A 27,490-nucleotide genomic window follows, 5' to 3' on the forward strand; every position below is an offset into this window, starting at 1 on the left:
CATCGGCAGCAGGATTGGTCCAAAATTCCATTTAATTTTCACAAAAAAATTAAAAAGAAATGAAAAAATTGTTGTTCTGTTCAAAACTTTGCTGGATTTTTTCAGGCGTTTCAAGGATAACATTTGAAATGAAAAAAAACAAACAGAAGTGCTTATATTGGTTATATTAAAAATATTTTGGGGTTTTGATTGTTTTTACTTTTCTTTCTTTGTTCACTTGTTTAAAAGTGAGAGAAAATACACACACTCACTCCTGGGTTACTAAATACCCTCTATTTCCTCTTTTAAATAAATAATACTGACACTATTTCCTAAAATACTAAAATATTAGTGGGTTACACTCGCATCAGCTAGCAATGGATGCCCTGCCCCCTACGTGGTCCCTGCACAAAGCACTGCAAGGAAGAAGATAAAGAAGACAGATATGCTGGCTCTTCATCAAGTGGGGACTTCCCCAGGCTGTGAGTAGGTGGGGGGTTCGGGCTGGATCCCATCAGATCCATGGCACTTGGACTGAAGACATGAGAAAAGTGTGCAGACGTTGAGGAACCTGATATGGGTTGTGGTGTGGCCATTAAATGCAATAGGATTCTTCACATTTTACAGTGTCTAGCATCTTCTATCAAAAGAACTTCAAGTCTCTTTATAAACATTAAATACGCTGTGTTATTGCATGACAACAGTGTGATTAACTTGCAATGCTACTATACTGCACTGTTCCCTCCCATTGGACCGGAACTTTATTTCCTACTGTCAAACTCATTAGTCATTTTCAAGTATCAGAGGGGTAGCCGTGTTAGTCTGGATCTGTAAAAGCAGCAGAGAGTCCTGTGGCACCTTATAGACTAACAGACATATTGGAGCATAATGCTCCAATACGTCTGTTAGTCTATAAGGTGCCACAGGACTCTTTGCTGATTAGTCATTTTCAGATGTTTAAGCCTCTCCAGACATACAAAGGTGTCACTTTTTTCTCCAGTTCTGACATTTAACAAGACCAATATCTGTGCAGGGAAATACCTTGATTTAAATGAAAGGTCAGCATTTCCTTAGGAGCTCTCCAATTTTTTTTCATATTGTAGCTTGCTTCTTAAATCCTGCTCTGTGGGACCCCACCTCTGCTCCCAATCCCAACCCTATACATTGGGGAACTAGAGTACTTTGTTGCAGAAAAAATTAGCTCATTATTACATAAGAACGACCACACTGGGTCAGACCAATGGTCCATCTAGGACAGTATCCCGTCTTCTGACAGTGGCTGATGCCAGGTGCCTCAGAAGGAATGAACAGAACAGGTAATCATCAAGTGATCCATCCCGTGTTGCCCATTCCCAGCTTCTGGCAAACAGAGGCTAGGGACACTTCAGAACATGGTTTTAAAGGAAACAACATGACAATACCGGTTTGCAAACTGAAATGCATATCTAATACGCATACAAAGCAGAAGCCTGCAGACAATGTGTCATGAATAGGACCCTACCAAATTCATGGAAAACGCATCACGGACTGTGAAATCTGGTCTGCCCCCATGAAATCTGGTCTTTTGTGTGCTTTTACCCAATACTATACAGATTTCACCAGGGAGACCAGCGTTTCTCAAATTGGAGGCCCGGAGTGAAAAGGGAGTTGCCGGGGAGGGGGGGGGGTCGCAAGATTTTAGGGGGGTCACGGTATTGCCACCCTTACGTCTGCGTTGCCTTCAGAGCTGGGCAGCTGAAAAGCAGCAGCTGTTGGCTGGGTGTCCAGCTCTGAAGGCAGTGCCCTGCCAGCAGCAGCACAGAAGTAAGGATGGCAATACCAGACCATGGCACCCTTACTCCTGCACTGCTGCCTTCAGAGCTGGGTGGCTGGAGAGTGGCGGCTGCTGACTGAGGGCCCAGCTCTGCAGGCAGCAGTAAAGGTGGCAATACCATACTATGTCATCCTTACTTCTGCGCTGCTGCTGGTGGCAGCTCTGCCTTCAGAGCTGGGCTCCAGGCCAGCAGCCACCGCTCTCCAGCTGCCCAGCTCTGAAGGCAGCGCCGCCACCAGCAGCAGCGCAGAAGTAAGGTTAGCAGTACTGCAACACCCACTACAATAATCTTGTGATCCTCCCCCCCCAGGACCCCTATAATTACAGCACTGTGAAATTTCAGATTGAAATAGCTGAAATCATGAAATTTATTATTTTTAAATTCCTATGACCATGAAATTCGGTAGGGCCCTAGTCATGTACATTCCACTGTAAGGCCCCAAGGCAGCTATAAGCTCTATATGGACATACCTTTGCACTCATGCAGGGCCCTACTTATTGGTGGGGCTCTGCAGAGGGTCCACCCACACAGATCCTCCCTGCAGGATCGAGGTTTTAATCATTCAATTTACTATTTGATTTAATGAAGTGATCTGCAACTAAACTTGTAAATTAAAGATCCATGGCTAAATGGTCTAATGGGATACCACAGGATTTGTTTATATATGTTACCTAATATAACACAGTAGGTCTTTTGTGGTCGAGATGGGTAATTAAAACCCTTGCTTACTGAGAAATAGAGATGATCTGGGTATACCGGGAAAATGTGAGCACCGCCCCCACATCATTAGAGATGGATATTTCATGTGCACAGTTGTACAATCTGTAAGTAGGCAGAAGCACTGCCTAGGGGTTCCCTCATATACACTTGGGCAGCTTTTTAAATCTACGACTGAGTCATTTTAGATAACATTGTACAGTAACAGCTAAATACCATTCCTTCACTTTTTCCTCTCCTAATCTCTGCCCCTCTCCCTAAAGACCATAAATCCATTTAAATTAATCAACCCAATAATAACAGAACTAAAGTATATATAACCCTGCTTTAGATATAACTTCACAAGAATTCCACTAACACTTCCCAAAGAGGCTGTTTTATAGTGTACATCTGTTTGCATTAGAGGCACATATGTTTTTGCTACAAACTAACTGCCTGAATATTTTTAAAGATGCCACCATTACGGAACACAAGCAAAACAAAAGAGTACACACCCACAGTTCTTCTGTCAAGAAAATCCTTATGGATTGAATACTCATGAAAGAGTGCTGTATGATCCGATTCTTTTATTTCAATTCTTCTGACTTCTAGGAGTAACTCTACCGCTGTTTATTTTACGCTACTTGTTCTTTTACAGTCTGACTCTTCCCTCAACAGCTAGAGGAGAATTTCATATAAAATATTATGGTATGTTTAGAGAACATTAAGGTTGCAAAATTGAAAATGGCCCTGAAACCATTCTTCTGTCTGAAAGTGTTTTACCTGCTATTGCTACAGGTAACAGCTAAGACAGGGGTGGGAAAACTATGACCCGTGGGCCGGAACCAGCTTGTCAGGGCTTTGGATGCAGCCCACGGGATTGCCACCCCCGTGGTGCTGCGGGCCCCCCCGCTGCTCCTGGAAGTGGCCAGCACCATGTCCCTGCTGCCTGGGGCACAGAGGGCTCCGCGCGCTGCCCTGGCCTGCAGGCACTGCCCCCTGCAGCTCCCATTAGCCGGGAATGGGGAACCGCGGCCAATGGGAGCTTCAGGGGAGGTACCCGCAGGCGAGGTCAGCGCACAGAGCCCTCTGCCCCCCCTCCTTCAGGGGCTGTAGGGACGTGGTGCCAGAGCAGCACAGGGCCAGGGCAGGCAGGGTGCTGCCACCACAAAGCCGCTCCAGGTAAGCAGCGCCAGGCTGAAGCACGCACCCTGAACCCCTCCTGCACCCCAACCCCCTGAACTGAGCCCCCGCCTCACCTCACACCCCTCCTGCACCCCAACCCCCTGCCCTGAGCTCCCTGCCTCACCCCGCACCCCTCCTGTACCCCAACCCCCTACCCTGAGCCTCCAACCCTCTGCTCTGAACCCCCTGCCTCACCCCACACCCCTCCTGCACCCCAGCCCTCTGCCCTGAACCCCCGCCTCACCCCGCACCCCTCCTGTACCCCAGCCCCCTGCCCTGAGCCCCCTGCCTCACCCCGCACCCCTCCTGCACCCCAGCTCCCTGCCCTGAGCCCCCTGCCTCAACCCGCACCCCTCCTGTACCCCAACCCCCTGCCCTGACCCCCAACCCTCTGCTCTGAGCCCCCTGCCTCACCCCACACCCCTCCTGCACCCCTGCTCTGAGCCCCCTGCCGCACTCCACACGCCTAAGATCACTATAATTGCAAAGCACTAGAGGGGAAAAAAACAGCTCTGGTTTTTTAGCTTGTCTCCTTTGTACATTTCACAGTATGTGACTTAAGATGCTAAGTCTAATTTTCAAAAGTGACTTAGGGATGGAGAACACTAAATTTAATTGAAAGTCAATGGCACTTTGGCTTCTAAGTAACCTAGCCACTTGTGAAAATATAGTTTTCCCAAGTAGAGCTAGATTAAATTCTTAAAACAAAACTCTTTTTGGTGAAAATGCAGATTTGGCAACGCCAAAGCATTTCACAAATTCATACTGGTTTTGCCAAATTGTTTCAGTCAAAAAGATCAAAATATTTTGTTTCAACATTTTCAAAGCATTTTGAGTTTTTGGTTCAAAACATGACTTTCCGTTTCACAATTTCCTATAATTATACTAATAAATACTGGTAAATAAAATTTTAAATGGTTGAAGCTGAAACTAAGCATTTTGATTTTGTTGAAACAAAATGTTTCTTTCAACCCTTTTTTTTTTTTCAAATTTCCATTTACCGACAAATCTTTTTGGTTTGACCTGAAACAATTTTTTAAAATTATTTTTCAGAATTGCCAACAAACCGAAAAATCCATTATTCACCCAGCTCTACTTCCAAGGGATCTAGATGCCTTTTGAAAATTTTACCCAGTATCCCTTTAGCTCTAGAAAGCTTTAGAAAGTCAAGAAATACTGACATTTAGAGGGTAGGCATGAATCTTTACCCCTACCAACTAGCAAAGCATGACAGGTTTACAAACTAATCTTCAGAGAGCTTTATGGAAGGGGAGCAGTTATCATACCCATTCACACCCACAAAAGGGTGTGGTCTGCCAACAAGGAGGTGTGGCTATACTCCAGAGGCAGATTTTCAATGATACGTAGGCTCCTAAAGATGTAAATAGATGCCAAGTGGAATTTTGACAAGATTCCTCACTATGCTGGAGTGCCCTTTTGATATCTCACTAGGGGCCTATCTGCATTGTTCGGAACCTAGATACATTTAAAAATCTGCCTGCAGGTGACTAGCACACAGGATGCTGTCTGCAGCATATGGTAACTGAGGACATGTGTTGCCTCCCTTACCAAGAAGAAGAGAACACCCCAGTGTGCAACATGGCTGCCTAAGGGCCCTGGTGTGCGACATATGAATGAAACCCCCTCTGGACCACCCCAGAACAGCTCCTCCTGTTAAAGGCAGGACTTCACTCAAGATGGCCAATTCAATCATGCTTAACACAGGTAAGGTCTGTCAGCAGCACAACAAGGCAATCAAACCAAATGCCAGTACATGACTAATTTAAACTGCTCAGTCATCAGTACATTTTTACATTGCTGTCACCAATTCAATTCATGGCCTGGTTGGAAAAGATTAAAATTGGAGTGTTTTATAGAGACTGATGCTGGCAGAAACCATGACATTGCCTCTCACAAGAAGGCTTCTCTCCCTCTAATAATCAAAGCAGTGGGGTCAATTCCTTACAAGATTCCTCGCTACCCTTCCTTGCCCTTACAGCAGTGTCCAGCAAGGCCTTCTTTCCCTTTCATCCTACTACACCCCTTATCTCTGATTCAGGCCTAGTGCTAATGATTCATGCATCTCATGTCTAGAAGCTGCAGCTACAGCAGCACGCAGCCCTCTAAATGTGGCTAACCAACATGAATTCATGACTCTATGTTGTAAAGCAACCAAATTCCTGGTCCAGATAGAGGGCTTTGCCTTTTATCTCACCTAGGCTCATCTCTTTCTCGCTCTGTTCTCTATCAGGTCTGCTATAGTAGCAATGCTTTAGGTGAATGAACCCACTTTTGAACTTGCAATGGTTGGGGGCAGGCGAGGCTTGTAGGAGGGTCCGCGCTTACAGAACTGACTTCACAGGGTAATCAGGCTGTGCTCAAATCTCACCAAGCAGGCACCTGCTTAAGCCAGATAGAAAAGACACTCAAAACAGCTCTCCTAGAAAACCCACTGGCACCTCATCCCGACAAGAAGTCAGCTTAAATGGAGGCAAAAGGGTAGGCCTTCCCTGAAGAGGAACCAGGCGTATCTTATTTTGTAAAGTACCCGTTACCACAGAGTTGGATGCACGCAAATAGCAGTGAAACCTGACTAAGACAGCCCCCGTCGCCCACACTCCAGTCCTGTCATTACAAGTCACACCTCCTAAGAACACCCAAACAGAATGGTTGCAATTCTGCTCCACCTTTTTCAGAGGGCCATCATCAGTTGTTCACAATAGGCACCATCATACACATAACGTGTTTGGCCATTTTTAGAAAGTGCCATGCCTTCGAAACATTTCACTGGGGTAGAGTTTAGTCCTGTAATTTATCCTTTCCTGGGAGAATTCTGTGCTTGTGAGGGACTAGCCAGGCATACTGCCGGAAAGCTACTGGTGGTGCAAGTCACTCACACAGCTCTACCACTGCACTTCAATCCTGACCTGCAGCACTCCTGGTGTTCCAGTTCTGAGTCTCCCTGGGCAGGTGCCAATCAAGTGGAGCGGTGCCAAACTACACGGTAGTTTCAGGTTTTGCAATACAGTCAAGTGTCCACAAGTGAGAACGGGCTCAATCCTGCCCTGGGGCACAGTACGGGGAGGAGGAATGAGTGGAAGTGAAAACCACGTAGACAGCTCCCTCCCCTAGATCAAGAAGCAGAGCAGGATCTCTGTATTGTGTTCAAGAAACTGCTAGGAAAGGAGGCGAGCTATAATGCCAGCCTACATGCCACCTCCTTCAAGGGACAAGATTTGCAGACCAGCCCTCCAGCCACCTAGCCCATATGTCTCTGTGAACAGATGGCTGTCCATGTGCCTGTCACAATTTTGGGTGCTATGCATAAGACACATTTTAACAGCAGCAACTAGAGCTATCTGTCAGTTCACACTGCTCTTGTTTAAAGGAACTGCAAAGGGCCCTGCCCATTCTCACTCACTGGCCCTGTACTTCCAAGGGGCTCAAAGGGTATGTCTATATTGCATTGTAAACCTGGGCTCAGGCCCAGGTTTGAGCTCAAAATTCCCTACCCCATCACACAAATCTTTCTGACTCAGGTCAGCAAGCACTCAGGACCTGGGTCCTAGCACGAGTCCTGCTGCGACTCAGGTCCAAGCTCTGTCCTTTTGCAGTGTGGACTCAGCTCCAGCCGCAGTTCCGAAGCACAGAGTCTGTGTAGTGCAGTATGGATGCAGTAGCATGGTTGTCAGACCCAGATCCAGCAACTGTAAACCTAGGTTTAAAATGTAGTTTGAAGACTTGAAAACATGGAGTCCACAAGTGAAGGTCCCACAGACCCACATTTACAATGCAGTTTAGACATGTGCAAATTGGCCAGGGAGCGTTAGGCATGAGGCCTCCACTGGCTGTAGAGAGGTCAAAGCCTCCTACTGCCCCAGGAGGAGAAGCCCAGGGAGGGCAGGAAGGAATCATGTCCCTCCCACACCTCCCATTGCTGATGGGAGAAGCAGAAGGAAGAAACTTCTGTACATAGGACGAACCGTCGTACGAGACAGTAGAGCCCTCAGAGTGCTATACTTTATTCATCGTTAAACATACAGTCCAGTGCATTCCTGCAGACATAAATCCTCCTCATTCATATTCCATTGCAAGCCTGCTATTATTTGTTGCTGTGTAAAGTATGATTTAATCTCCATGGCTGGTAATGATTTTTCCTGGGAGCTGCTCTATTACATATATTTTCATAGGGATTAAAACTAAATCCTACAGACCCTTGGGACTGCTCGCCTGGAAATCTGCCAGACAAGCTTCCAATTAAGGCATCATACACTGCTCAACTGGTGTACAGGTTTTGCCATTGCTTAACACATTTGCTAGATAACCCTGCCTGGGTCACGCCCACAGCACCCACGTGGCTGACTCCAGTATGCCGAAAATGAACTGACTAACGTCACTTGAACAATAAAAGAATACTCTGGAATGAATTATTTGCTGGCTTTTAGCAACAACAACTTATCTTAGCACTGGAAGCAGACCACACCACACTCCCAAACAAGAGATCTGAACCTGAGAAAAAGCAAACCTGATGTGTAGGAAGCAGAGCTGCAGCCTTCAGAAGGTCCTGTTTCAGCACAGTTCACTCACAGCTCATTAGGAAGGGCTCTTTTACACGGAAAGGTGTATCAGATGAGAACACCTGACCCACTTTCTGCAATAAACGTCTCTCCAGCTTGTAAAACTAAACTAGGGGAATGTTACTGAAATGAAAGCTTCCCACGAACCGTAACAAGGCTGAATCATGACTACAGTAAATGATTATGTTTTCACTGTTTCCAATTTACAGATGCAAGGCATCGCGCTGTATATGTTTAGTGCCAAAAGAATTGTCATCGTTTTGACCTTTGAAGGCAGATAGCAACTCACATGATAATAGTCTGTAACTGCGCTTTGTGGAAATTGCTGCAGTAACTACTAGAAATAGGCAAAGCTTCTGGAGGAGGTTTACAACCACATAAATTATGATGAGCCATCACAAAACTAGCTTGAATTAGCAAACTTTGCCCTCTGTAATTTAAACCCAGTGATTCTTTTAAGGATGAGTCAATGTAAAAAAAACAAAAAAACAATCCCACCTATATTTTACTCTCAAGGGAAGCCTGGGCTATGTTTTACAATACCCGCTCAGAGGTAGAATGGCCAAACAGAACTTCAAGGCTCTTCAGAGGGCTAAGGCATGAACAAGAGATTCTTCTGGGGGTCTCATATTCAGAGATAGAGCAAACACGGTTAAGCACTCAACACTCATTGTCTCAGGTGTTCTTCAATAACACGGCTATGATCTTCCACTTATTGAAGGAAACCCTGCAGCACTGCAATCCCTGCAGAGAGGCAAACATTGAACTTTGGTGCTGCCCCATTTGAGATGTTCACCTGTATGTGAAATAGTGGGACGGACTGTGGGCTCCTGATTACAGGAGCAAGGCATGGCCTACTCCCACCAGGACAATGCCAGGAGGCCCAGAAGTAAGGTGCCACCAGACTCCTTGTTGTTCTAGCAGAGAGGAGTGGTTGGTAGATCTGAGAAGAAGGCAGGGCCACACAACAGCACAAGCATTCCAGACTCTGTGGGGAAATCCATGGGCCAGCCCCTCCATAAGGCTCTTGGACAGAATCGCTCCCTCAGAAGCCATTTATTTCCTCCCTGCCCACACCAGGCACTCACTGAGAGGGGAGTCTCTGAGATTTCATGCTGATAAAGGCAACAGTAATACCTAAGAGGTTCCCAAGGCATGGTGTCACAGACAGCCAAGCAGCCCATCACACACTCATCACACCCCTTCATCTGCTGGGGATTCCGCAGGTTGATGGGCCAGAAGGATACCATGTTGGCTCTCCTCCCATTTCATCCACAGCTGCCAAGTTCCAGAGCAGGAGGCAGCACAGGATGATTTTCTTGGTGCTGGAGGGAGATATGGCTTTGGTTACTCCCAATGCTCCCAACATCCACCATCTTGTTTTCTCTCCTTCTTTCGTTACCCACGTCACTTTCTCCCTCCAACCCACCTCGTTCCAGAGCCCACCCCTAGAACCGGCTTTGCTGCTCGTGTGCTCTTTACCCACCACCTCTTTCCTGCCTCTATCCATCTTAGTTAGTTCTGTGGCCACCCAGCACTCTAGAATCTGAGCACCTCACAGGTGTTTTGCCTCATAGCACCTCTGTGAGGGAAAGAAGTGCTATTATCCCCATTTCACAGATGGGGAACTGAGGCAGAGAGACTGCAGTCATATAGGAAGTCTGCAGCATAGTCGGGAACTGAACCCAGGATCTCCCAAGTCTCAGGCTAGTGCCCTAACCAAGGATGATCCTTCCGCAGCTGGCAGCAAAGGAGTGAAGCATTGTGCTGAAGCATTGTCCCTAATCCTCCTCCTCCCTGTTCATCCCAGTTCTCTTTTCTGTTTTCTGATGGCTCTTCTGCTTTCTGCATGGTATGCAACCCCACCTTCCTCCATCTTCCTCCTTACCCTCTATCCTTTTCCTCTTTGCCTCTTTCCCTCACAATTGTTCTTTCTTCTCAGAACCTCTCCTGTAAGGATCTTGCAGAACCGGGTCTTCAACCCCAACCCATGGATTTCAGAATGAAAGTCACCCGATTTGGTAAGTTTCACATTCCTGGTCACACACCTCAGGCTCCTTACCCAGCATGTTCAATTATGTGAAATTGCCCAAACCCATTCAGTTACTCTATGACATCAACTGCAGACCTAGTATAACAGGGACTTTGTCGGAGGAAATCACAAAGGGGGAAATTGGAACACATAAGGGGAGAGCGTAAGTTGCCAGGAGATAATGGGAGGCTTGAGGGAAAGGTCCCTCATGCAGGATAAGATAGCGCTGCTTCAGGCAAGAGACTTGACAGACATATCCGCTCTCTCCAATCTGTGCAGTAGAGGAGATGCAATGACCTAATCAAAGCAAAATGAGCTATAATAAACTGAATTCCCAATGCACTTTCCGCCTCCAGAAACAACAAAAACAAAATACACATTTATACAGTACAAACTTCACTCAAGAGTCACAGGTGCCTTACAATAAAAGCAGCACTGTTTATTATAGTTGATCTTTTTAAAAGTTCAGACGCAGCAAACAAAACTTAGCATTAAACACCAAGATGGCCTGAGTAAGTCAAAGAGAGAGCCAAGGTATGTTCCAGGAGCGTAGTTGTTAAAAGCACTCTCTCCTGAAAAAGGAAAGGTGATCTCTCTCAGAAAGACTAAACAACCTGCCAAACGTGACCGCAGTGAACAGCCAGGTGACCAAAGATCTGTCAAATGTACAGCCAACCACATTCACTTTGTTTTTCCATAGGGAAATTTGTGCTGTCAGCTGCAAAGCTTTAACGCTTCATTAGTTTTGAAATGTATGCCTTTTGGTAATGCTGGCCACTCATATAATCTCTCCAGATACACTTTCCTCCTCCAGATAACTTCACTGTTGAAAATAGCAAACTTCTGGCTTGCACACGTCACTGCTTGTTGATAATACAGCAAAGAATTTATTTCAGAGCTGAAGATTGCATGCGTAGGCAATTGGGACTGTGATGAATTACTATCTCTGTTTCCAATGCTAAGCTTAAGACATTTATTTGGCAGTTAGAAAAATGTTGCCAATACCAAACTACTGGTATTAGCAAACATTTACAGGATTAGCACTATAGTTTAGCATCTCCCAAAGAAAAAAGTTCTTTTCTGGCTTATTACAGTTTCTCCTGCATGCTTTCTTCCTTGTATAGCTCCTTTTTGGTTTTCATACAGTCAAATTGTCGATGATGTACACACTCAAATACACAAGCACAATCCAGCAGGCCTAATTAGTGTACGCATATACCATGACTGCAAAGCACAAGCCTGATATTTGCAAGCAGGCATGGCTAGTTAGCCATCTAACTAGCCATGTAAGCAATCAAGCGACCCATTTGTTTTATTTAGATTTAAGTTTACATTGCACTCACAATTATGATACCTGAATGCACAAATTAGGTCCACACAATTGGGCATGTAGATTTATATGGGCTCATCTTTGACAATCAGATCCTCAAACATTCACTATTAAATCTGCAGAAGACCCAAACTTCTACTGATTTAATTTTAAAATATAGATAAAAAATTAGGTTCTGCTCCCTGTACCTCCCTTCTATGGGCAAAATCCTGCTCACCTTACTCACATGAGTAGCTACACCAATGCCAATGAGATTAGACACTTGAAAAAGGCAGGTAGGATTTGGCCCCCTCGCTGTTCATTCTCTGTACATGCAGATTTTCAGGCTCTGTCCCAGTTCACCCTGATCCCCACAATCCCAATCACCAATTCCATTGGATAGTTCATAGAATCATAGGATATCAGGGTTGGACCGGACCTCAGGAGGTCATGTAGTCCAACCCCCTGCTCAAAGCAGGACCAATCCCCAACTAAATCATCCCAGCCAGGGCTTTGTCAAGCCTGACCTTAAAAATCTCTAAGGAAGGAGATTCCACCACCTCCCTAGGTAACCCATTCCAGTGCTTCACCACCCTCCTAGTGAAAAAGTTTTTCCTAATATCCAACCTAAACCTCCCCCACTGCAACTTGAGACCATTACTCCTTGTTCGGTCATCTTCTACCACTGAGAACAGTCTAGATCCATCCTTTTTGGAACTCCCTTTCAGGTAGTTGAAAGCAGCTATCAAATCCCCCCTCATTCTTCTCTTCTGTGGACTAAATAATCCCAGTTCCCTCAGCCTCTCCTCATAAGTCATGTGCTCCAGCCCCCTAATCATTTTTGTTGCCCTCCACTGGACTCTTTCCAATTTTTCCACATCCTTCTTGCAGTGTGGGGCCCAAAACTGGACACAGTACTCCAGATGAGGCCTCACCAATGCCGAACAGAGAGGAACGATCATGTCCCTCGATCTGCTGGCAATGCCCCTACTTATACAGCCCAAAGTTCTGCAATGATAGTGATGTGCCCAGCCTGTGTGTCACTTTGATAACACTTAGGATCACTGTCGATATGAGCCTCTGGGATGGGCAAAGACTTTTGTTAATATCAAACCTTTGGTTTCAGCATGTATCTTTCATATCTCTATCACATGTTTCAGAGAAGAATGTAAAAACAATGTGCCCTGTTGCAGGAAATGCGAAGAAGATGACAAGCCCCATGTCCTCCGCTCCTGCCCTGCCCCAGGTCATTTAATGATGTTGTTCAATTACCTGTGAAAGTCCCTTCCTCTGCACAGCATTAGAGCTCTCCAGAAAAAGCAAGGAAAATAAGATTATTTAAATATTTAAGATGCTGTAAAATCATTCTACTGTCCCAATACTCAGACATCTGTATCATACATAGTATCAAACACCATCGACAAAAAATGTTCAGCTAATCACCACCTGTGTATTTTCTATGTCATATACACAGTAGCTCAATAATGATCTAGCTTTGGGGAGTTGATTTTTATAGATTGCAAGGTTAACTGAAACACATTACGTAAAAAACTCATTAAAAGCAAATTGTATGACACCACACTGTAGACATGCAGTCAGATTGCTGATTCCCCCAATCTTAAAAACAAACTGAACGTGTTAAAAATAGTAAATAGGTTTAATAAGCTGAGGAGTTTAAGAAAGTTGCTTTTTACAGTTCAGTATTTTGAAAGATGGACCCAGGTGTTAGCTGAGTTAATTAGCAAAGAGATTAAGCAGATCCTAATTAGAAAGGTTTTGTTTGCATCCTTGTTATATAATCACTTAGTGGTTGTACAGAGCTTTGACAATGTAAAGCATTAGTAGAAGTGTCAAGTATTATGATTATTAAACAGTAAAATACTTCCCTCTTTCACCCATATTATATTAATATTTATTACATTTTTCAACAATCCCCTGCTATCGTTTGCCAGCTACTCAAACGATGCTATATTTTGAAAATGATTCTTCATCAAAAGAACTGTCCGGTGCTCTTGCCTAGACAGCATAAAACAAGAAATAGTCCTTTGTACTGTCATTTTAAAGCCATTTTAGAGGAGCTGCGAAATAGCAGGAAAGTGAGAAGAGGTACAATATAGTATCTTGCAATGATCTCCTCTACCTCCAGCTTCCATGGTGACAAATGTTACTGTTCTCCGGAGATAAAAATAGAGCTTACAGTAAAACCAAGCCAATGTGATAAAGGCACAACCACCTTATGCAATCATCATGCTTTTTTGAAAAACAGCTAGGACACCTTGATTGTTTTAATACTATGGGCTAATTTCAGCTGGGCACCATCAGTGTGTGTGTGTGTGCAAATTTTAACCAAATTCAAATTAAGACTACTCAAAATTATCTTTAAAAATGCAAAGAAATCCTAGCCTCACTATACAACAGTGATCATACTTAACCTAATCACAAGTTCTGACAATAAAATTGTTCAATTTTTCAGTTGAGGTTTCAGCTTTATTCCCTGGTTATTTATCTGCAGTGGAAGATGCTAAAATATACTCGATGTGTCAAGAATGCTGATGCCAAGCATAGGATGCTGAAAATGCAACTAATTGTTAACAGTACAACGATCCAATCCATATAGTTTAAATATTTCTCTTTTAATACTGTACTAATGCAAAGATCTACATGCAAAATAAAATAAAATGATTCTACTTACAGCCAACCATCATCATGGCCACCGAAAAAATCTTCTCTCCATCTGTGGTTGGAGCTATGTTTCCAAATCCTATTGTTGTAAGGCTTGTCATGGTAAAGTAGAGAGAAGATATATACAATGAGTCTTTGCTGGGGCCTCCTTCCCACTGCCCTGAGCCGCTGGTATTGTACCGATAGGGTGCCCCTATACTCAACGCCAACTGGTAGAGCCAGCTGTCTGTCTTGATTGTATTAGTGACTTCATCTATAACTTCATAGTCCCCAATGCTGTACCATATACAGGCTAGCCAGTGGGCCACTAGTCCAAAGACACAGACCAACAGCACTAGTACTGCAGCACCATATTCCAGATAATGGTCCAATTTCCTGGCAACACGACCAAGGCGTAGAAGTCGCACCACTTTTAAGGAACTGAAAAGGCTGCTGATCCCCTAGAAAAGAATAAGTTTCATTACATCATCAGAAATACGCTATTGAGTAAAACAGCATGTAACATAGCCACTCCCACATTTGCCCTGAGTAACCCTTCCGTAAATATTTTTCTTTAACGTTCTAGACAACAGAAGATTGTAAACTCACAAAAACCTCAGTTGGCTAGGTCAAGTTCAGTGCTTACTAGACAAGCCAATGAACTAGGTCATATCAGATCTCTTATGAGTACTGAAATAGCACTAGGGAGCAAATAAGAAATAGCAGGTGTATTTAATATAAGTGGCTAAGGGCCCAATCCTCTACCATTTTTAAGTCAATGGGAGGTTTAGCATAGATTTCAGTGGGAACATGTCCAAATTTAAGTACACAATTGAGAAGGAGGCTTCTCTAGGTTTATCAAAGAATTGTACCCCCTGCAGGACAGTAAATAGGAACACAGAATTGCCATACTGGATCAACCAATGAACCATCTGGTCCAATATCCTGTAGCCAGTGCCATATGCTTCAGAGGAAGGTGCAAGAAAACTTGTAAAGGACAGCCATGGAATAACCTGCACACCAGGGAAACTTCTACTATACCACCTATCAGTGAGTGACTGGCCAACATCCTGAAACAAAAGGGATTACACATCCCTTATTATTTGTAGTCACATCCAATGTAATGTGGATGTCCTCATTACCCATATAGATAGCTCGCTAATTCTGAGGGCGGGATACTTACCTAATCACTGACCGCCAATTGCTCTATTTAGTGGGTATCAGATACACCAAGAGCCACTAGTCAGAAATGTAGACGAAAGATAATTTACTTGCTGGTCAACAGACAGTGTAGGTATTTCCATACAGTAATTTTTTTATTTTTTTTTACTCAAGTAAAGTACAAATAAATGGAAGCAAATACTTAGGAAATAGAAGCACAGAGAAATGTTTAAAAAGTAACGGAAACATTTGGGAAGGAGCAGAAAGTGTGTATATCCCCCTGAACGCAAGTATGATTCACAATGGTTTTAATGGAAGTTATACATGCAGAATAGAAGAAAAATAAAGCTCCCAATTTATTGTAATCCCATGATATAACTAACTTTTGCATTAAATTAATTAGTGATTCAAAATAGAAGCTGTACAAAGAAAGATTTCTAATATAAAATACTAAGAAGTCACAGACATTTAATTTAAAATAGAAATTAAGACACAGAATGCAATGAGGCAAACATTCTAAGTTTCTGTGCCAAGATTAAATTGCACTTTTCTACGCTTCATTATTGAATCAGTCTAGTCAAAACATTAGCTAATTATATTATCAAACTGTAAAATACTGGAATTCCTGTAGTTAATATTAGCATCAAAAAAACCTTATTCCCCTTATGCATCTGTGTCTCCTATCACAGACTGTATTTGAAGGGTAACCTGCGACTGATATTCTAGATTCATACATTAGACAACGGTCTTGTTTTTTAAATCCAGTACGTTTTTCAAATTCAGTCACTTTGTTTCAGATCCCCAAATCCTTAAATTGAAGATCTATAACTGCATTGGAATGCATACAATGACTGATACTAAGAAAGGAAGTGGAATTTTCCAATTTTGATTACTATATTCTGCATTTAAGTTCTCTCAATTTTACACAAGGTATCCTTACTCTGATTTCCAACTGAGCAGATGCCTGTTCGTTTTCTCTGTAATACGTGATTATTGGTAGAGCGCTGAAAATCTGCGGATATCCACTTTATATCCACAGACCATATTTGTGGATCGGATGTGAATAGAAACTTTGTATCCGCACAGGGCTCTAGTCCCGTTGGGCCATGGCACATTGTGACCCTCATGTAAAAACCATTGAAGTAAATGGAAAAGATTCCCACTGACTTCACTGAGCACTGGGCTGGACCCAGCCCAACTACAGTCTAAGAGACCCACAAAGCAAAAGCCCCAATACACATATTTTTTAAAAAGGGAGTATATTCTTATGATACTACATTGCACCAAATTCATCCGCGGTGTCACTCCACCGAAGTCAGCACTTTACAAATTATAGGCCTGATCCCGAAAAGTTCCAAACACCTTCTGTGAAATCAATGGGAAAAAAGAAGAGAATGGGAGAAAGTCCCTGCAGGATAGGGCCCTGTAGTGGGGACACCATTTCCCTGGCTCCCTCCTGTGGCCAGAGGTGTTTCCACAGCACCCTGTCTGCCCCCTCTCTTTAGGGCCCCTTAGAAGTGCCCTATAGTCTCTCAGGGGAGGGTTGATGGTAACCCTGAGAAAATGGGTCAGTAGCCCAAAGTAATTCAAGATAGTCCTCCAAACACAAAGTCTGTCATAGCAACCCCATAGTTTCCAAAGCTCCTGCTAACCACCGAGCCTGCCAGCTCTGCCTTCCTTCAGCGCATGCAATGTTCCGAGAGGGAAAGCAGCGTGTACACTCCTCTCCTTCTGACGGCTCCTCCTGATTGGTCGGGAGGGGAGCCCTGCCCCAGCCTGCAGTATAGGGCTCCTGATCCCAGGACCTTAAACTAACAGTCTTCCCATCCCACTGCTAACTGCCTGGAATCATCTCCTCTCTTCCTCGTTCAGCCAGTTTCCGAGCCTGTGTTCACACCAATATCCCTGGGATGGGGGTCTTCTGCCCACACCCACACCCCGCTTAGGCTTAAAGGGCAGTACACCCCATTACAGGCCCCCATACCTCTTTCAAGTAGGTAGGTATTATTCCCCTTTTACATATGGAGAGACTGAACCAGAGATTCAGTCCACTGTCAGGCTCGGATTAAAACTCAGGAGTGTCTTATTATTCTTATTTATTATCTGTATTGCTGTAGTTTCCAGGACCCTTCGTCATTAACCTGAATCCCATTGTGCAAGGTGCTGTACAAACAAAAGGACAGTCCCTGCCCCAAAGAGCTTACGTAACCCACACACCTCCTTGGGTGTGGTGTTCTGTCCCATCTAGTGGCACTGAGACCACTTAGAGAGAGAGAGTTAAATGAGTCTGCTCTACTGCCTTAGCTAAGAAGCAGTTGGCTTTTAACTCATGCAGTAGCGGTTCATGCACTAAGCTCCAGAGGTTCCCAGTTCAATCCTGCCCACCGACAACCAGGATCTGTTGGCGTTACACTTACAGTCTGGCTCACACTCAATATTTTCTCTTTCTAAGTTATAAAGATAGGTTAACACCAGTACCATTAACCTCTAAAATAACATTTAACTCCAAGTCTCAGAGAAAGTCTGTGTTGGAAATTACACCCGCTCCCAAACATACATAATGATTACCTTTTCGTTTGCATCACTGACCCAGGATCTATTTATCATACCATAAAACAAAGGGGAACACTCAATTGTAACTGCTATTGATATATGCCTTACCTGAAATAGTACTACTGTGAAACTTGTTCAAACAGCCTGCTAGTCTCCAAGCAAATTTAATTGGATCAATTGTTTTAAGGCCAGTAAAAAGAGATTTGCCGTCTGCTTAAACTAAGAAGGTGGTGAGCAGTTTAAAAAAATCTTTTCCACAAAGCACTGTATCAAGGCCCCAGTTCAGCGAAGCACTTAAGCACGTACTTGACTTCAAGCATATGAGTTTTCCATTGAAATCAGTGGGACTATTCAGGTGTTTAAGTACGGGGCTGGGCCTGAATGGGTACCTTTGGTGCTTCCTCTGACACAAAATATCTCCCAAGGATATTGGTGTAACTGATAGATTGTTCACACAGGGCTTTGCCAAAGATTCAATAGAGGTGGAATTAATTAGGGCAACTTGATTTTAGTATCAAATTCATGCCGTAAAGAATGTAGATTAACATAGGCTGTTGTGTTTTTAATCCAACAGCTTGCAATTTGTCTTTGTGTTCATTCTCCCTTCAGGCGGCAGGCTGTATTTATATTATATTATGATAATTTATGGATCATGTTAAAAAGAAAAAAATCTATGTTGGAAATCCAACACTATTTTAAAAGGGGTGTGCTAGTTTGGCCCCAGCATTCTCAAGAACTGTGGGAGTGGAAAGGGGATTTAGAGCAGCCTGAGTGGTGCAGCTATGGATCTAGTCCAATTTTCTCATAATATCCTTCAGATCTTGTAAAATACATCCTTGACACTGAAGATCCAGCCTCCCAGGAGGATAATTTGTCATTACAGTAACATATCTGGGAAGAAAGTCAATTGAGTCAAACGCTTGCAATATCTCATAGACTACATGTTCTCTGCTTGTAGACATCAGATTGTATTATGAGCATGAACACAATACGAAATCACCTCTCATGAAATGAAAGGATTGTGGACAGGGTATTAAATCATGGCACAATGAGACCAGGCCATTTGCTCATCTCACAGCTTGTCTGGTCTTCAGAATTTTCCTAATTGAAAAACTGTTTACGCAGAAAAGCCGTTTCATTTGTACAGATTTGGAAGTATTAAATCCACAAATAATATTCAAAATCCATTTATGATTTTCTTGTTTTAAAAAGTTCAGGAAATGATCTAAAGTCCATTGAAGTCAATGGAAAAACTCCCCTTGACGTCAGTAGCCATTGAATCAGAAAATAAAAGAAAATAAAAATTATCAAATGGTACTTATTGGGACAAAGCCAGACATTTACAGGGGGAAAAAAGCAAACTGATAAAGTTTAGTAGCCCCTGTACTGCATATGCTGTTCTCTGATGACTGCACGGAGATTTGTGTTTACTCCAGTTCATCTAAACTCACATTCTAAAAAAGATACAGTGGCTATAAATGGGAAAATCCTGCCACTATTCTCATTTGAAATTATTGTGATGTTCTCCCTCTCCTGATGTTCAGAATTTGGCCAACTGTTGCTCCATCGACAATCTCATTTCTTTAGTTAATATTGAATCCTCAACTTCCTTGACCCTTCTCTATGGTTTTAAGTCCTTGTGTAGTATGCAGACTTGGTTGGTTGACAAATTACTTCTGACAGTGGAAAGAGATCACATGTGCTTGACAATTCTTTTAGATCTATCAGCAATTTTGGTACTGTTGACCACAAGAAATCAGGGACAGTCTTGAAGACCTACACAGGGATAGGTATAGCTGAGTGGCACAGTTCATTTCTTCTGGAGAGAACACAGCCAGTAGCATTGGACATTTGCTCTTCTGATCCATGAGCTCTTGTAATAAGTACAAGTTTCTGATCTAGCATCCTTCCTATTAAATAGGCACATGAAGCCATTAGGGGATATAGTGGGCTGGCTGTGGTGTCTTCTGAATATTCAGATGATAGCAGTTTTCCTTCTGTACTTAGCAAGAAGAGCATTTTCAATGAAGGATCCTTCATTTACTCACCATTCATTAAACAAAGCCCACATTTGTTGACTTGGGTATATTGCAAAGTCTGTTTTCTCAAACTTTCTTGAAATGGCATGTTGAACAAGGAGACTTAGTTTAGAGGGTTGACTGAGTATTTATCTTGTTGAATTATAGGCTGGACTGGTGTTAATGTTGAATGATACTATTATTAAGGTTGCCTGACACTTCCTGTTATAAGACCCTGATTTCAGTTGCTTATAACTTTGCCAAACTTTAACCAATTAGGCTAAAATTTTCCACTGGGGGTGTCTATCTCAGGCTGAATTTTTTTTAACAAAAATTGTAGCCAACACAATTCTGTCTTTTCTGAGAATGAGGTTAGAGGAAAATACATTGATTTGCCCATGCTAAAAAAATTCTGGCAACTTTTTCTTTTAAAAGCTCTAGTGCCCCTATGCTTTGGAGAAGGATTTGACATTTGGCTGGGGGGGAAGGAAATGGGGGGAAGAGGGCTTCTGTGTCAGAGATGTGCCTTTTCTTTTCCCAGTGAAAATCCACCTAAATTGGGTGAAGTTTAAGACATTGAGAAATCATAGCGTGCACATGCTCACTAGAGTCTTCTTAGATTTTAGCAGCTAGATTCCCCAAAGATTCAATGCACACTGGGCATGCTCCAGCCAGGAGCTGAACATAACTTTCCTCTGCAGCTGTAGCTCTGGGCTGCTACAGGATGTGCTGGGTCAGGATGCCTGAAATGGAGGCTCTCTGTACTCTCAGTTCAGATGCTTTCCCAGATGGGTCCAGGCAGCATAGAAGAGCAAGGAATCTACCTGATTTAAACACAGAGACGTCAAGGACCAGACCTGCAGAGGAGGTGGGGGGACCAGACTGGGACATGAAACCTAAGGGGTGGGGAATAGGACTGGAGGCTTGCACAGGTGGGGTGAAGAGGGAAACTGGGACTGAGAATTGGGGTGGGAAAGGAGACTGGGACTGGGTGCCAGGGAGGGAAATGGGAGGATGGGGGACTGGAAGCCAGTAGGTGGGGGGAAACTGAGATTGAAGAAAGGGAGGCGACTCAGACTGGATGGGCAAAGAGACTGGGACTCGGAGTGAGGGGGAACTCTGATACTGGACGAGGATCCTGGGGAATGAGATTGGGACTGAGAGCCAGTGGGGACAGGGAACATGGGCAGGGATGGTGGGAGAAGTGGAGCTGAGGTAGGGGAGATTGACAAATCAGATGAGGAGTTGTGTGGGGGACTGGAACTGGCTGATGAAGGAAACTGAGAACAAGGACCTGGGGGTGGAAGTTGGAATGGCTGGGCAAGGAGACTGGGACTGAGGCAGGGAACCTAGAGGGGTGGCACTAGCCTTGCTAGGCAAGAAGACTGGGACCAGGATGAGAAGCCAGAGAAACAGAGACTGTGATCAACTAGGGGAGAGGATTGGGACTCATGCCCCATTCACTATACAAACAGCTTCTGCAACAAATGAAGCCAAGTGTCCTACAGATAAGTCTCTTTCACCACATAATCCTGATTCATCCCCAGAACAGGTCCATCCTGTGCCTAAATGAGGTAAGGGTTCTGTGGAAAAAATAGTATGTAATCATGTAATTAAAAACTATCATAATTCATATGCAAAATGAGCTGATTTGAAGCACAGGGAACCTTAATTCTGGCATTTCCTAACTTTTGAGTACTTGATTTTGCAACCTTAATAATGTTCCCCTAACATAGTTCTTTGTGTTTATAATATATAATGTGCATACAGACACACGCACACCACAGAGAGACAGCCATACACAGGAAATAAGAACCTAGGATAGGGCTTTCAGAAGCATTCAATGTTAGCCAAACTCTGCTCCCATTCACTTTACTAGGAGCAGATTTTGGCCAAAACTGAGGACTATTAAAAATCCCATTCTTAGAGTCTTAGGGATAGCGGTATTTTTATAAAATTGACATAAAAAACATAATACCCTGCAATTATATTTTTTATTCACGGCCATGAAGTATCACAAAAAAATCCCTTTTAAGCAACTCTGTAAATTTGTTTGATTTTAAAATGTTATCAGCCCAGCTCTGGTCTCATTTATACAAGTTTGAGTGTGACTTAAGTCAATGGAATCTGAATGGGGCACATCTTATTCTGAAAAAAAAATATTTTACAGAATAACATCTCTGTAAAAGACTTGTAACTGAATCAGTTAGTTACCTTACAATGATAACCTAGCATATCTTTCCTAAGGTTTGGAAATCTCTTTCAAGCATAGCATTGTAAAATCTAGGCAGAGCCTTCCTTTAGCTAACAACACTAACAGTAAAAAGAAGAACAGGAGTACTTGTGGCACCTTAGAGACTAACAAATTTGTTAGTCTCTAAGGTGCCACAAGTACTCCTGTTCTTCTTTTTGCGGATACAGACTAACACGGCTGTTACTCTGAAACCTGTCATTATGCAAAACACTAACAGTATGTTGGACCCTTATGTGCACTGAATTGGTAAATTGCTCTGTAACTTGTTAATATTACAGGAGGATTTTTTCTTTCAGATACATTTCAATTTTTAAATTTGATTTAGTTTGACTTTTTTATTTATTAAGCTCTGGGCACATATACAAAAAAAAGATCAATCATACAAATTAAGAACAATGTCTGACACTTGAAATCCTCCCAAACCCACAAATTTGGGACTCCAAGGCAACATTTATTGACCCCGTCCCAAAAACCCCTGTCCCAGAAAAAAAGGTGGGGAGAAAAGAAATGCTTTGCAGTAGATCCAGAAGGTCAATAAATTCAGGTAGGCTAACCCAGCTGCCAATCACCTGAGTTATCTCCGCACTGAAGACGTACGTGTGTTGAACTAAAGAGCCAGGCTGTGGGAGGCAAGCACCAGGGTTCAGAACTTTTCCATAAAATGGGGTCCCAATTAAACAAGGGTCCTGCTAATTCAAATACCTCAACTTCTCTTAACTCTCACTATCATGACCAGAGGACCTTGTCTTTGAGATACCCATGACCTCAATCATAGAATGCCTTACATCACACCCAGAAATGATTTAGACACCAATAAAATGCAATCCACTGATAAGTGCGTGTTGCTCGGCCCCATCTGTGCCTGATCCATAGAGGATCTGAGTCTGCTGCGGCACTCAACTACAGAGCCTGGCTCTTTAGTTCAACACAGGTACGTCTTCAGTGTGGAGATAACTCAGGTGATTGGCAGCTGGGTTAGCCTAGCCTGGGTGTGAGTAGCCACACTGCAAGGCCATCTCCAAGGTAGTGCATCCTCACTGGTGCTGTACTTACCAGTTTGTGTCCCCTTAGAACTTCTGGGGGCATATCCCATGGTTCTTTGTGCTGCAATAAGTTGAACCACTCAGTGATTCTTTCCCAATGAATCCTCGAGTGCACATGCTCACTAGAGTCTTCTTAGATTTTAGCAGCTAGATTCCCCAAAGATTCAATGCACACTGGGCATGCTCCAGCCAGGAGCTGAACATAACTTTCCTCTGCAGCTGTAGCTCTGGGCTGCTACAGGATGTGCTGGGTCAGGATGCCTGAAATGGAGGCTCTCTGTACTCGAGTGTCCTCGAGTGCCTTCTGGGCACCCAGGAGAATTGTGGGAAGGCACTCGAGGACTATCAGCACTCACATGGTTTAGTCTCTGTCCTCATTGCAAAGTGGGTGGGTACCAGCCTAGGTGAAAGCTACACCTGGTCTCTTACCTATTGCCTCAGACAGGCCAGCTAGCCTAGGCTGAAAGCACCACTAGACTCCGGACAGAGGTTTTGTGTTTGGACATAACAGGGTTTAGGAGAAACACCTGAATATGAGCCTGGGTTAAGTCTGCAAAAAAGACATAACCACAGAGACTCATGGTTAGGGCTTCATGTCTGTCATGGAGGAAGTCATGGAATCCGTGACTTCCAACATCAGTGACTTCTGCAGCGGCCAGTATGGCTGACCCCAGGGCCGCCCAAGCAGTAGGCCCTGGTGGCCCTGGGGACAGCCACACCGGCCACTGTTGGAGTGGCTCTGCAGCCAGCCGCACCAGCTGCTGCTCCGGGGACCACCCAAGCAATGACCGATCTGGCTGGCCCCGGGAACTGCCCCGCAGCAGTCCCCAGGCGACCGGAGGAGTGGCTGGCCACCTGAGGCTTTCCCCACACACACACACACACACACACACACACACACACACACACACAGCAGTGGGCAGAGCAGCAGCAGGACCCCTGAGGCTTCCCCCTCCACAGCTGGTGCCGCAGGCCCCCCTGTTCCTCACCCCGCTGCCCACCCCAAGATTCAATCACGGGTATTTGTATGACTTTTACTAAAAATACCCATGATTAAATCATAGCCTTACTCATGGTTTTAGCTGTCGAAGTCCCTGGTTCAATCCACGATATCAGTAAAAATGGCCTCTGTCAGAGCAGCACAAATAATATATACTCCCTGCATATTCTGCACTAGCTAAAGCGTCCATCATATTGAAATCAAAGCTGGGGGACACGACAGAGATAAACATCTTGATCAAGATCAAAGTTTGGTTTCCCCCCACCCTCATGATTTAGTCCTCAGGCCAGCTAAGATTGCATATGTTCATGTTTCAGATCCAGGCAAATAGAAGCTTAACAATACTGTCCTCTCTAGCTCCCACCAAGCTGTAGATCTTTTGGGGATAATTAACAGATCTCTCCTCTGGGACTGGGAGCCTGCTTCACGGCTCTTTGGAAGGATCAAAAACAATAATGCAGCAGAGATTCCAGACTTGGCCTATCTGAGTTTGATTTAGAAGTTGTCTAGACCTACTGCACTGTTCTGTAATGTTAAATTTCATTACAAAGCAATTAGTAAGTAAGAAGCAAGAAATAAGCACAGCTCCAGAAGGTATATAGCCGTGCAGTGAAAAACAAGCACTGCATCGTGACATATAAGCTGTTTGAAATTTTACAAGTAAATCACTCTCAAAAATTTTTTTCAAGTTGAGCTACTTAAATAGAGCTTAGCCTTAAAATCCCTGGTTAACTTCTTAATGCTTCTTTTCTGAAGTTAATGTTCAAACAAATCTTCCAAACACATCATATATGCTCACAGGCCTTTTTTAGGTAATCAATTGATGTACTACAGACTCATGGATACTGATCTAAGTGCTAGTGCAAGAAAAATAAAAAGCAACTTTTTAAGGACTAGATTTAGGGCTGGACTCATTCTATATGTCTCCCTGTGGACGTAAGGGCATAACCTCTGCACAGGCTCCTAAGACCTTAGATCCAGATGAACAGAGTCCCATTTACATCACTGAAGTCAAAGAGAGTTTTGCCATTGACTTCGATCAGCATAGGATTGAGCCTTTACTCCCCTCACAGAGCAGGTCGGCAGGGAGTGGATGGGGAGGGGCAGGGACTGGGTGAAGCCTTGGTTCCAACCCTCCCACTAATAGCCAGCAAGTGGAATGAGGCTAGCAGCAAACTACCACATCCTCACCCCCAGATCAGGGAGCGAGCAGTGAAGGAATACTCAGAGGGGTTTCTCAGGGTACGCCTACGCTACAAACCTTAGGTCGACTTACAGCCACTGCAGTAATTACTGCGGTAGTGCAGGTTCACACTACACTCCTTGGGTCGGTGGTGCATGTCTCCACCAGGACCGCTTCCACCAACCGAAGAGGGACAGTGTGGGGAGCTGAACGCTCGATCTCTTAGCTCCACTGGCAGCTCCTTGCCAAGAGCCTGGCTGCCCCAGAGGCTCCCAGCAGGCTGTCCCCGACCCGGGGCTTCTTGCCTCCCCATCCCCCTGCCGGGAGCCAGGCCGGGAGAAGCCACACAAGGCTTCTCACCACTGGGGTCCAGCTGACCCAGCTTCTCGGCTCCCTCTCCCCGGGGCCGGGCAGTCTTGTCAATTTCACGGCTCACCGTGAAATTGACAAGGCTGCCCAGTGGCAAGGGGCCACTCGGGCTTCTCGCCTGCCCAGCTGGGAGCAGGGTCTTAAACTGCCCCATCTTCTTTCCCCAGCTGGGCACAGAGTCCAACCACTCAGTTCTCCAGGGGAGCGGGGGCTCTCTTGCCAATTTCACAGCTCCTGCCCTTAGCATGTATTTAACAAAAGTAAGGATCATGTCAAATTACAATGACATCTACCTTGAAAACAAGGGATATTTTTCTATTTAGCCATTCAATTGTTTTTTTCTATGCCGTCTTTGGACTCCATTTTGCATATGTAAGCAGAGTCAGGATGAGCTCTACCCTGACATCTGGTGGTGAATTATGGCGAGTGTGGAAAAGAACTCCAGGGGCTGATCTTGTTTGCATAGGCACACCCACCTGCCTGGCATGAGACAACAGCAACTGATAGTGGTTACTTTGGATGGGGTGGGATCCCCAGTTTCTCTGTTATTGGGGCAGGAGGAATAAAATGTTGTTACCCTGATTATGTGAATCAAGGACAATGAAACTGTTTTATGACAGAGTGTCTCACCATCACCTAAGTAGCACTCGCTAGACAAGGGACATGGGTTCCACAACCCAGTGAATTGAGAGAGGATGGGGATGGGTATTTATGCCTGATGGTATAGGCCCCTTTTGAGGGCTTGAAACACCAATTGCACTACCTTCTCTCTCCACTGTTAAGTGTTGGAGCTAACTTTGATTCTATTAGGAGTCTAGTTACAGGCTGCTGAGCTGAATTCACTTTGGGCCAATGGTGCACCAGCACTGGGGCTCCCCTACTATGAGCTGAAATCACAAAAGAGCTAAAGTTATTAAGAGCTGAGATCACTGAGTGCTGTGTTAAATAGTGGGGGAGCCTGAAGTAATATTGCTAAGCGGCTGGTGGAGCAGTTTGTGGGAACAGCTGGAGGAGCGGCGCAGAGCCTTGTGGGGATGGTTGGAGTGGCCCAAGGAACGGTGAGCAGAGCTGTTTGCGGGGATGGCTGGAGCGGCTCACAGGTCGGTGAACGGAGTGGAGCAGCTCGTAGAGCAGAGCAATTCGTGGGACGGCAGGAAATGGACTGGCTCATGGTGAAGGCTGTGGTGGAACCCCACGGAGAGATAGCCGGTTGGCCTCGGATCACGTAAGGTGCCCCTTAACACCCTGCATGCCCCCCTTTTACTCTGGGGCTGCACTGACCAGGGACAGAGACTTTGGGGGTTGTTGGACTTTTGGGAGGTTGCTGGACCCCAAAGACTTTGGGGGCGTTGGACTTTGGGGACTCTGGGTGATTTTTGGGTTGCTGGATTCAAGAACCAAAGGGAAAGGACACGGCCCAATTTGCTGGGATGAGTCTTTTGCTCATGGTTTGTGTTATGAATCCTGTTTGTGGTGTTTTTCCAATTTAATGCTGATGTCGTTTACCTCATGCTATTAAACATTTTCTGCTACACTCAGACTCCGTGCTTGCGAGAGGGGAAGTATTGCCTCTTAGAGGCGCCCAGAGGGTGGTATATAATTGTCCCAGGTCACTGCATGGGGGCTCGAGACGGTTTTGCATTGCGTTATTGAAAC

At 44.4% G+C, this 27,490-nt stretch overlaps 1 protein-coding gene across 1 annotated transcript in view; it reads right to left on the minus strand.

Moving 5' to 3' along the window:
* Window positions 1-27,490, minus strand: part of KCNH5 (potassium voltage-gated channel subfamily H member 5) — a gene marked incomplete in the record, with an annotated part of 213,102 nt that overhangs the window by 131,230 nt on the left and 54,382 nt on the right. The window contains 1 exon segment of the mRNA XM_034770282.1: window positions 14,285-14,714. Within this exon segment, the coding sequence (XP_034626173.1) occupies window positions 14,285-14,714 (430 nt within the window).

Source organism: Trachemys scripta, chromosome 4 (genome assembly GCF_013100865.1).
Source record: "Trachemys scripta elegans isolate TJP31775 chromosome 4, CAS_Tse_1.0, whole genome shotgun sequence".
Taxonomy (NCBI): Eukaryota; Metazoa; Chordata; order Testudines; family Emydidae; genus Trachemys; species Trachemys scripta.